This window comes from Dendroctonus ponderosae, unplaced genomic scaffold (assembly GCF_020466585.1).
Source record: "Dendroctonus ponderosae isolate FM_Combo_2020 unplaced genomic scaffold, Dpon_F_20191213v2 Dpon_F_20191213_6, whole genome shotgun sequence".
NCBI classification, from domain to species: Eukaryota; Metazoa; Arthropoda; class Insecta; order Coleoptera; family Curculionidae; genus Dendroctonus; species Dendroctonus ponderosae.
Genome location: NW_026018814.1, coordinates 7,089,378 through 7,101,424, shown reverse-complemented (window position 1 = coordinate 7,101,424; position 12,047 = coordinate 7,089,378). Strand labels below are relative to the sequence as shown.

The window sequence follows — 12,047 nt, the reverse complement described above, 5'->3', positions numbered from 1 at the left end:
AATTAGGTCCTGTCGGCCATATGTCTTCGTTTTTATTTCTTGTTTCTTATCGTGTAAGGTGTCGAATATCTTCAAAGTGCCCTAGCGACGTTTTCTTCACTGTATTTCTTAAAATTAATATCGATTTTCTTTTTATACTGTCTAACCATGTTGTTCACCTTCACCTCTATAAAATGACTTTGTTTAATAAAATGCAATTCTTAGAGACAAAAACAATATTTTCCAATGAAATTTCCATGGGTTTACTATTAATCCAGCACATCAGCAAAATTATATCATTTGGATTTTTTATTTTTAGTATTCTCTTGTGATGACTTTTTGAATTAGAAACTGAACTGACGAAAATATAAAGGTTGGGTACTCTTTTATACGGTGCTTCAAATGATCTTTAATAATGATGATGTGAAAGTCGATTTTTTTTTTAAATAACAAGTCTTCCAAATCGCTTTTAATTTTATACCTTTTTTATTTTTGACCGGTCGCGATATCTAACATACAATATCCTCCTTATTATTGAACCAAACGGTTGAAGTATGCATAGCATATTTATTGCGGAGCCTTACAAGTGGTAAATAAGACATTCGCCTTAAAAACACGCATGCAAAATTTCGGTCTTTGACTGAAAATTTCATAAGTTGTTAAAGTCAATTGAAGAAATGAAAATCTCCCAAATTACCTCAAATTCAATACCTTTTTTATCACAAAAAAGCAAGCAAATTAAATTATTCATTGAAAAGTTCACGTTCCAGTCTTCAGATCCGAAATAATTAAATGCCCCATTTTGGCCGATTTTTAAGTCGTTACGATATTTAACCGACGCCATCTTCCTTATTATCGACCCGAGTATTTTAAGAAAAAAAATACTTCAGCACTACTTTTTCATAGAGGACTTCATTTCTCGTTCAGGGCGACAAAAATGTACTTTCAATTTATCTGTAAATCTCAACGTTCTCAAGCAAAAACTAAAAATAATTGATAATTATTTAATGAATCTGCAACATAATAAAGTCACAATAAACATCCAAGAATTAGAAGACCCCTTGCTTGGTATTTTACCGCATATTATTGCAGACTTGCTGAACTCAAAAAATTAAATCATCTCTAGTTAAAACTGGAGCTGAATAAACTCTCTCTTTCTCATACCCCTAATCGTAAGTAGGTCCAGTGGATTAAGATCCGGCGATCTGGATGGCCAGACTACTGGTTCAATTCCATTGACCAAATTATAATTAATTTGATTCCTTCCTAATAGGTGGTAAATCATCAATGCAGTCCTGATTAGTGAGAAATTTGAGCAGATGTTTACTTACTGAAAATTAATTTTGCAATTACCGTGGATTAATTTTTCGAAAATTCTCATGTTCCCAAAGATGCAGATTATGGTAATTCGTGATGTTGGTAGTATTTGTGAGTCAGTAATTCGTAAGTTGCTGAGTCGCCCTACGAAAGCTCAACCTCAGATTGCAATCAACTTTGCTAAGAATCCGATTCTGATTACTATTTTGACGGTTTTTGAAATTCAAGTACTGTCGCTTCTACATATCAATAGCAAAATCCATAGCAAAAATTAATATTTGCATATTTCTCTTTACTAAGAACAACTTATAAAAACATACTATAGCTGTACGATATTTTTACATTACAAAACATTTTTCTTTCAATCTCCGTGAATAGTCCACAAGTGATTTTGGCCTAATGATAAAAATGCAAAAGCGTATTTTTTTTGGTGTTAATTATTAAGTCATAATCCTAATATCAATAAACGATTACACTAAGAAGAACCAGTGGGAAGTGGATTCATTTGCAGGAACATCGACCTAAATTTTCATAACTGCTATTCCTCTTGCACAATTATAAACAGTGGGCAGTTCGCGTAAGTGAAGTTAAATATACAAGCCAAGAGTCATATTTGTTTCCTATTTAATCGTACATAAATACTTAAAAAAAATCGATACTGTTGTAACATTTTCCATTTTAAATCTATAAGGTAGATATAGACGTTCCAAAATCAAAGAACATTTTATGCTACCTTTGCTTTAAATTCATGGGAAAACGTTGATTATTTTATGGGAGAAAAGGTTGTACATTCTTCACCAGAAAACTTCAGTGGATTATTCCATTTCAAAATTTTGCATGCATCCCGTAAATTAAAAATCATATTACGGTAAATAAGCATTTTTTGTTAAAACAACCTATATGTCTTGCGTCTGGAAACGTTACACCCCCGAGAGAGCAGAAATAAATTTGTAGTGCCTTGCCATGTCAGGCCCATTCTTCTTCTCGTCGCCTATCTTAAGAATATAATAAAGATATGACGGACGTACTTTTCAACCGACGTGTGTGTTTGTGAAAAGCCCTATTCGCCTGTTTACATTTAGATCTAAATTCGGCCGTGATGCATGATGGGGTCCGGAAATAATGGCTTCTTTTCACGGAGGAAATAAATGGTTTGTTTTACGCCTAGGAGTGAACAATCTAAAGCTTAATTGGACTTGAATTGAAGAGAATCGAAACCTTCCACTAAAGTTTTCCTTTTGTGGTCATTCTTCCGAAAATTGTACAACTTTAGAACGAGAACTAGCAGGCAGGTTGGAGAAAAAGAGAAAGAAAAACATTTAAAAAAATTGTTGGTTTTTGTAGAGGCCTGACAAAAATTTTGTTTCTCTGAAAGCTTACCAAAGGAAAAAACGCATTATTAATTTAATATCTGCGAAGCTTCCGCTTATGTGTAGGAGGTAATTAATCAAATTACCAAATATTTCAGTTAATATTTCTGGGGAAAGAAATCTATTTGGACAAAATACGGTTAAAGTCAATCCTAATTGAAATGGACGTGTTGTTGGAATTTTATATGGTTAATCTCCTTCGCAACTGCCATTAACCGGTATCTATAATTCATAGATTTATGAATTGTGGCATATGTATCATTAGCATGTCCCACTAACCGATCATTAGCAATTTAATAAATTTATCAGAATTATGCTTCCCATCTAATTAAATTATAATTCAATCGTTTCAATCATACTGTCGGCAGGATTGTGAATTTTTCTCCATGCTAGATAAATTTATTTTCATTTGTTCATTGTTTATTTGTTTCATGTTATTTTTTTTAACGCACGAGTATTTAAAAGTCCATTAAGAAATTAAAAAAAAAATCCAATCTGCATAAATTATTTTTTTTAATTCACTGTTGGCATTTTCCACAAAATGAATAGCGACATTTTTGTTCGCTATCAAAACACAAATTGAAACTGACTGACAATTTCGAACACGCAAAACTCACGATTGCTTATGTAAATCGTGTCGGTATATGCAGGAATGGCAAGTGCCCTGCATATCGTGCAGAATCGTCTCATATCTGGGCGATCTGCTGTTATTTGGCGAACGCGATTCCGTATTTAGGGTGTTTAGGATGGGAATTCATATCCAGTATTTTCCATATGTTATTCAGTTTGTTGAGTGAACCTGCAAACTTCCAGTTGAGTGGATAATTCAGCAGTTAAATTTCTCAAAAGCCCGATTTCAAGAGGAAAGACACATTAAGGCGGTTAAGGTCAGAGTTATTACGCCTTCCCTTCGAACGATCGTTATAATTTTTCAGATTTTCACCGTTCCGTTTCCGTTTCGGTCTGTGACGAAATCAGGTGGATTTATCGTTGATTGAAACCAGCCTTTTCACGGGCGAAGTAAACGTTCAATTGAAACGACCCTATACGGCGCTCCAGAATTAGGAAGATACGAAACCACAAAAGCCGAACGAATTCTTTCGATAACGTTGAATGATTTAACTTCGATCCGCTTTAAAATAAACGTGCCCTTTCATTTGCTGCTCCACAACGTTTAGAGATCCAGGCTGCTGATTTTCCACCTCGATACGTAAATTTGCTATCAGGATTTTTCACGTTACACCAAATGTTTGCTTAACAGGTTGTTTTAAGTGGAAGTCTTTTCACTGATGCGAATTCATATTTTCTCCAATTCCAACAATACGTATCTAATCAAACGGAAAAATATTTCCGTCTTTGCTTGCCGATTTACATTACACTTCAGGGCAAATAAGACACATACCGGATCGGTTTGCTTTCGTCGTGTGAAATAACGCGAATCGATATTCTTATCCAAAGACAATTTTACTTGACAAAACAACTTTGCAACTCCATCGAGCCAAAGTGATTGCCAAGTAAATCATTATTTCCCCAGAGAAGTTTCAGCTAGAAAGCTTCATTCATCGATTATTAACTAGTGCTAATTATGGCTTACAAATTTAGCAATTCGCTTCGCATCTTCAAGTGAATATGGGAATGAGAATAATTGATAGTCAACGTGGAAATAAATGGAGCACCAAATCCGCCAAAAAAACGTAGATTTTAGCATCGCAGACAAAAACCTTGTTTTGCTTTATGCTTGCAAAGCGTCCCAAAACTTTTCATCTAGATCACGTCCTGATATGACATTTCCATTAGCATTCACTTCCAAGGTCGCAGTCCCTTTTCCATTGCCCAGACATAATAAAAGTTGATAATTTGATCTAGAAATTTCCGAATAAACTTGAACTTGTTTGGCTTAGACGGCGCAAGAAAAAAACAGAAAGGCGAAAAGTGGATTATCTGTGCTTTTGTTTTTACAGGTCCCGATTTGATCCTGGCTCCTGCCAGTTTTTCGCCGCAAAACTCGGATTATTGACCTAGAAGAACACTGATGTTGGATTAAGGCGAGAGCTTGTGGGGAACGTATAGTTTGCAGCGTGCTCTTAAACAGAAAGTCCAATTGGGCCAAGGCTGGGCTAATAATATTGTAAAAGCTTGGTGAACCCGAATAATTCATGATACAAGATTGACAAAGAAATGGTGCAATTACGGTTTCAAAAGCTCGTTTAAAAATGTATTATATTGTACATAGTTTATGTATCTAGGAAATGTTATAATTAGATTGTAAGTATTTTTTTCTGGAATCCCGGCTTCTGGATTGACGTGCTTTGGGTCCTAAAAACACCCAACGGGAATACCTTCCGATCGCCTATATTTACATTAGCGACGGTTTCACTATTAAATTGTACAATACTTTTAATTAATTTACTACTTTTATCAGTGCCATAATTTCTTAAATATGAACCACAGTACAAATTATTCGTTTACTTAATGTATGAGAAATGATGTCAAAGTTAAAAATCCAGGATATATAGGGCGTCCGAAAAATTTCTTCTAAAAATAATACCCCAGATTTCTGGAGCCGAAACATCGTGATTTATCCTAATTTGTTTAATACGAAACTGGATGGTTTCCGTCAATTTTTAAATTAGTTTGTTGGTAAACTACTATCCGAACGAAATCTCGTATCGGGGGGTTTTAGCGGGTGCGAAATCAGAATCTGTTAACATGTTCTATGCAGAGTGAAGATGGCCTTTGTCAGAAACGTGCGAATCTTATTTAAAATTGCATTTTTTCTTGCATCGCAAATTCGTGGGCGGCCACTTTTGGAGTAGACAAATTAAGCCAAATCATCATGCTTTCACCCCAGTAATAGTTTTACAGACTTTTTACAGATACCCTCTACCTATTTACAAAAATCTATTTCAATAAGTTGAGAAAAACGCCGACTTCGACAGTTATATAATTCTAATCGCCATTTGAAAAAAACGAGACTGTTTATTAATTGATGATTCGACGACGATTAATTATACGGTAAATGTCATCGGAATATATTGTTTTAAACTTTGACATTCAAACTTGTTAGTCAATAATAGGCTAAGCTGAATTTCGTCTGTATAAGGCTGTATCTATTTTTAATCCCTCAATATGTATTAATAAGTTAGTTCCTAGCAATAAGTGTAAATAGAGCGTTGAATAATAATTCGGAACATGATCCCGAGTGGATGAAGAACCCCAGGCTTATCATGGGCAGCAAAAACCGTCTATTTATTCAATCAACAATCGCAGTATTTGTAAAAACCAAAAATTACTCCCGACTCAGGTATTTTCTTTATTAAACCTATAGAAAACTGTTTGGTGTTTTAATTCCTCGGAACAAACCTGATTTGTATATCATAAAACAAGTGCCAGCACAATCGGCCAGTTTCATGCTCGAAACAAATAAATTCCAGTTAAAGCTGAACTCCAGATATGAAACAACACGTAATTAGCGAAAACAGAACATTTGCTCATTCAGCAAAGCGGTATTTTTTGAACCCAACACATTTTCGTTTTATTTATTAGTTCTTGTCGGACGTTTTTTCCGTTATCCGCTAAGATGTAATAAATTAAACCCGCGAGTAACGGACCATATAGAAAAAAATCTCACTCTGCGACAGTTATATTAACGATATATTTTGTGAAGAGCTCCGCAGGCGCCGGCCTTTCTTATAAAAATATGTGCTCTTTAAATAAAAAATGGAAAAAGTTATCGACAGCTGAAATATGAAGGTTTTCTTCAATTAAATTGAGGGAAAGCGTTCTATTGCCCGAGAACATTTTTGCAACTTGATTTATCTGAATCTGTTGGGGTTAAGTAAATAAAAATTGCATCGATAGAATGCTTTTTTATATCTGCCAAAAATTGAGTGTTGATTGTTGCTAAAGTTGGTTGTTTAATGGCCTCATTTTTCATGCACCGTTGGAGTCGCTTCCAAAATATGCCGCTCGCGTTCGAAATTGAACTCGACAATAGTTTTTTTACATTATTTTCGGTTATTACGCAGCGTTGAAAGGGCTACGCTAATTTCTTTTCATGTTTTGTAATTTTTTATTACCTATACGGATAAAGGGATATATTGCTTTTTTTGGCGCTGATTCCGACACGTTTTTAATTGCAGCTCTTGCCGAGCAGATCGATACTTTTGTAGCATCGCTACAGTTGCAACAAGTACCTGAAATGTTGATTCGCATATTTAGAAGACCAGATAGAATGGGAAGAAATGTTGATCGTGAAGAAGTTGGTTCAGTTTTACTTGAGGTAAGTGGAGTGAGTTGTTCTAAGGCGCGAACGGAAACTTTCCACGCATTGATTCAAGTTATATGCATTTTGTTGGCGGCTCGGGTGAGTAAACTCATGTTAAAACAGGTCGGTCCGAAGTCGTAAAGTGTCTGGCTTGTGTCCTGTGCATATGGCAAGCGGAAGAAGGTCGGGGACGACACGCAAGTTGTCGCGTTTTGCTCGGACGTGTCGCGCATTCCAAAGCAATGCCGTTCCAGAAGTTTTCCTGTCACTTCCAACAACCGGAACCGTTCCATACTTTGCGCTAGCAAGATCCGAAAAAGTAAACATGCACGATCGAGTTTGCCGGTTTTTCTGGATTCGTAAAATGCAATTTCCACGTCAGGTTTGTCGGGTCAGAACAGTGGCTGTGTAATTTTTATGCGAGTATTAAAATGCATATACTTGGTCTGGAAGACCAATAAGTTAGCTATTTCAATTATGTAAAGATTTAAAACCGTTGTGGGGTTGCTAGTCCTCCATCGCGGCGCCTCTCCGGGTGGCGGATTACAATTAGACTGACAGACCCTCATCCTCATCCTCAGAGTGCCACTCACACTCATTATCAGCTGGTTCATACTCGCCATTAACGATGGTGTTTCTCTTCTCGTATAAAGGAACATATAACCGATGGTATTTGCATTCAAGATCATGAACTTCTTTGAAGAAAAGCGCTTCAATTTGGTGGTTTCTAGTCGCTACATGGAATGTACAAAGTATATACGAAAGCGGATAAACCCATAACATAATAAAAGAAACGAATAGGCTGAATATAGACATTATGGGCGTCAGTGAGACCCACTGGCCCGACTCTGGACAATGCAAGATACTTCACCACACAGTATACTACTCTGGCAATGACAACTCACAATATAGGAACGGAGGGGGCATAGTTGTTTCCCCACGTATCCAACCAACGGTTAGAATCTTCACAACTTTCTCAGACAGAATGATGCTCCTGCAGCTGCACGCCACCCCATTTGACGTCAATGTCCCATTCAAATATATGCACCAACCGCCGACAAAGACGACGCCGTTTTTGAAGAATTCTATGAACAACTAGAACGTTTGATTAAGATGACGAACAAACAGGAGATACCCATCATAATGGGCGTGTGCCAGGCACCACAGGGGATTTCGGACTCGATGAAAAAAACGAAAGAGGGGACCGTCTTATACAGTTCTGCCAGGATCATAACTTACTACTCAGTAACACCATATTCAAACTCCCCCCTTGCAGAATCTACAAGTGGAAATCGCCAGCAGACTCTGCGGAAAAAATAGTTAGAAATCAAATCGACTATATAGCTATACCCAACAGATTTAAAAACTCAATAAGATCTGCAAAAACCTATCCAGGAGCAGATGTCCCCTCAGACCACATTCCAGTTGTGTGTAGGTTTGAACTGAGGTTGAAACGAATCAAGAAGGCACCCTCTAAGAACAACATGGATGTTCAAATAACATTTAAACAATGGATACAGTTATTGTCCAAGTTTACGTTTCAATGCTGAATTCCTGATAAGATGTTAAAGATTCCCGTTAAGGTCTCAAATCAGCCGTGTCTGTCGGGCCAATTGGGAATCTTAGACACCCCGCTAAGCGGTACAACTGCTCGAATACAAAGGGCATTGTGAAATCAGAAGGGCAACAATTGACTATTGAGCAAAAAGCAAATAACATAACTGTGCTCGGCTACTCTTTTCACTATTGAAAGTTTAAGTCTTTGAAGCGATCACCCAACAGAGTCGAGCACAGAGCGTGGGAAATACCCTGTTTCCCTCACCCTGCACTTCTGATTTCCTGTTTACCTCAGTCGAAAAAGTGACCAGAGATCATCAGTTTGTATTCTCACCTCAAGTCGAACACAGTTTGTATTTTCACTCGAACACAGCATGTATTCGCACCTCAAGTCGACCACAGTTTGTATTTTCACTCGAACATAGTTTGTTGTGTCTCCTCAAGTCGTAGACAGTTTGTAATTTCACCTCAAATCGTACACAGTTAGTTGTTTCTCCTCAAGTCGTACAAATCGGGAGTGTCTGTGAAAAGTGCCTCAAAACCCAACCCGTAATTATTCACCCTCAAATCAAATCAGTGCTCAAGTGAACTAATTGGAAACAGTTCCCCACTCAAGTAGAATAATTAAGCCACTCAGCCCATTTTAAAGAACGTACTGCCCAGGCCAATTAGAAAAAGTGGCAAAATAAACGTGCCGCCCGTGCAAGTTCGGCGGGCACATCTCAAATTGGCAGATTTATTTCCTCCTGCAACTACTCACAAGGATACCCACCAAACACTGGTACCCCACACTCATTGGTCCTTCGAACAAAATAAATTTTCCCCCATATACTCGTGTCTGGCATATTAAATTATTTATCCAAGTGAGACGAGTACATTTCGGTCTCACGAACTGGATTTGACCAAGGTCATAAAGGTGCCACCTCCAACATTAGGGCAAACGAGCAAGATCAGGTTAGTTTAGAACTTGATCCCCCAACATTTGGTCCTTACGAGCCGGATCAGATTAGTTTAGAACTTGATCCCACAACAATAGACATAGGGAAACTGTCCGACAGAAATATTCGGAAACAAGTGCAGGAATCGCTGACTAACAATTTAAAGAAAATCAACAACACGAGTAAAGCAAGACAAATGGGATAAACTCAAAAACTCTATACAAGCAAATTGTGAAAAATATTTGCAAAAAGATGAAAACAGAAAACAAGAGTGGATGACACAAGAGATCCTCGATATGATGGACGAAAGACGGAAGCATAAAGGTGAAAACAACACAAATTACCGTGAAATTCACAAAAACATAAGGAAAAAGATTAGAGAGGCAAAGGAAAAATGGTTCTCTGAAAAATGTGACAAGATAGAACAATATGAAGTGAAGTACGACTACCGCAATATGCATAAGGAAATAAGGGAAATGACAACAAAGAAAATAAACAACAGAAATACGTTCATACTGGAAACTAACCATAATATTATTTCGGAACCATCAAAATGTCTAGAGGTATGGAAATCATAGGTCGAACTCCTCTTTGCTTCGGAACGATCTAAAGAACACAATATGAATGAGATAGGTAAGGGACCCCCAATTATGAAATCCGAAACTGAAAAAGCTATTCTATCTCTCAAGAACAACAAAGCTCCTGGACCTGATAGCATTCAAGTAGAAATACTAAAACTTATGTGTGAAACTGATAATCAATTTATTGATATCCTCACGAGTCTATTTAATGATATCTGTCTACAAAGAATGGCTTCATTCTTCATCGCAGTGCCGAAAAAACAAGACGCAAAAACCTGTGATCAGCACCGACTCATCAGCATCATCAATCATATTACAAAAGTCTTCACGAAAATAATCCACAACAGAATATACAATAAATGTGAAGAAAACCGCAGTGAATCCGAATTTGGATTTCCGAATGCCCTTGGGACAAGAGAAGCTATCTTTAGTCTACAAGTTCTTATCCAACGATGTAGAGATGTCAACAAAAAAGTATATCTTTGCTTTATCGACTTTGCCAAAGCGTTTGACAGCGTACACCATGAGCTATTACTAAAGATAATCGAAAATACCGGCATCGATAATAAAGATATCCTCATAATAGCAAACATGTATTGGGGACAAACCGCTAAGATAAAGCTGAACAACCGGTATTCTGACAACATATAAATTAAAAAAGGGGTGAGGCAGGGCTGCATCCTGTCTCCGCTCCTCTTCAATATATACTCGAAAAACGTATTTGGAAAAGCGTTGGAGGAGGGAACAGAGGGTATACAGATAAACGGAGAGTGGATTAACAATGTGCGATATGCTGATGATACAGTCATACTAGCTAGACTAGACATACATACTAGACTGACCACATAACTAATAAAGAGGTGCTGCAGCGAATTGGGAAAGAGAGAGAAATTACACTCACAGTTAAAAAGAGGAAACTGGAATACCTCGGACACATAATGAGACATCAAAAATATTGTCTACTCCAGTTAATAGCCCAAGGAAGGATCAACAGTAAAAGAGGACCAGGAAGGAGAAGACACTCATGGCTGCAAAATCTACGCCAGTGGTTTGGACTTACATCTATACAGCTGTTTAGAAATGCCGTTAATAAAATTAAAATTGCCATGTTGATAGCCAACGTCCGCGACGAATAAGGCACGCTAAGAAGAAGAAAGCTTTAATCTTTCACTTAGAAAACATGACACTATTTTCATTATGAATTTTCTCCAAAAATAGGCCTATAATGCGATGAAAATAAGGTCAAATTGGATGACCGACTGAGAAAATATTCACAGTCCAAAGTGAGTGTCAGTGTAAAATACTACACTTTTTCACCTCTACAGTTGTGCTTTTTCTGGCAACAATCTATAGATCCTTTAAAAGCACGTAGAGACCAAACAGCTGCTATTTGGCATATGCCAACATTCCTGGTCAGTTAAAGCTCGCAACTAAACTAGATCAGTAGTTCAAAAGTGAATTCGTCAATAGAAACTTGTAACACGAAGCACGTGCAACCCATTTTAAGAGTGCCAACCGGCGTTTCCTCTAACAAAGCCAAATCCATCCTTGAGTAATGAAACAAGATTGTGTCACTTTGAAAAGTAGCATTTGAAATATTATGGGCAGATCAGAGCCCGGTTTATCTCTGAATCGAATGGCGGCTGACTGTTTGTTACAGCTGGGGATCTAGTGAGGGAACAAGAGGAGGCAAAAATATACAAAAAAGTTGCCTCACCGTGACAGTGACTTGTTGGCACTGCCGTGACCAGGAGTCGAACCTGGGTTACTACGGCCACAACGTAGGGTCCTGACCACTAGACGATCACGGCTATTGAGGACTTGAAAATCTACCAAAAAATCTCTTCGACAATCCAATTTTCCACTGAACAATCCACGCTTCAATGGGCCGCTTTAACAGCAAGTCGTGCGGTCAATTGCCAATAAACCTACCGCGGCAAAGAACCGAAAAAACCTCAGGTTTTTACGCTTTGACCAACCAAATCGACGTCTTCAGCTGCTGCCGATTACAATTTCAATCAGTTTTTTGTAAGGATAT

General features: G+C 37.4%; 1 protein-coding gene and 1 non-coding gene across 2 annotated transcripts in view; one reads left to right on the top strand and one right to left on the bottom strand.

Annotated features, from left to right (window-relative positions):
- LOC109540519 (hemicentin-2) overlaps positions 1–6,001 on the top strand; it is a 55,282-nt gene extending 49,281 nt beyond the window's left edge. Inside the window, exon 15 of the mRNA XM_019908944.2 lies at positions 4,628–6,001. Within this exon, the coding sequence (XP_019764503.2) occupies positions 4,628–4,683 (56 nt within the window). The 3' untranslated portion in view covers positions 4,684–6,001. The remainder of the gene's footprint in view (positions 1–4,627) is intronic.
- A 5,747-nt stretch (positions 6,002–11,748) lies between these two features.
- Trnah-gug lies at positions 11,749–11,820 on the bottom strand. The gene has a single exon. It is a non-coding gene; the product is annotated as a tRNA-His (tRNA).
- Positions 11,821–12,047: the final 227 nt, after the last annotated feature.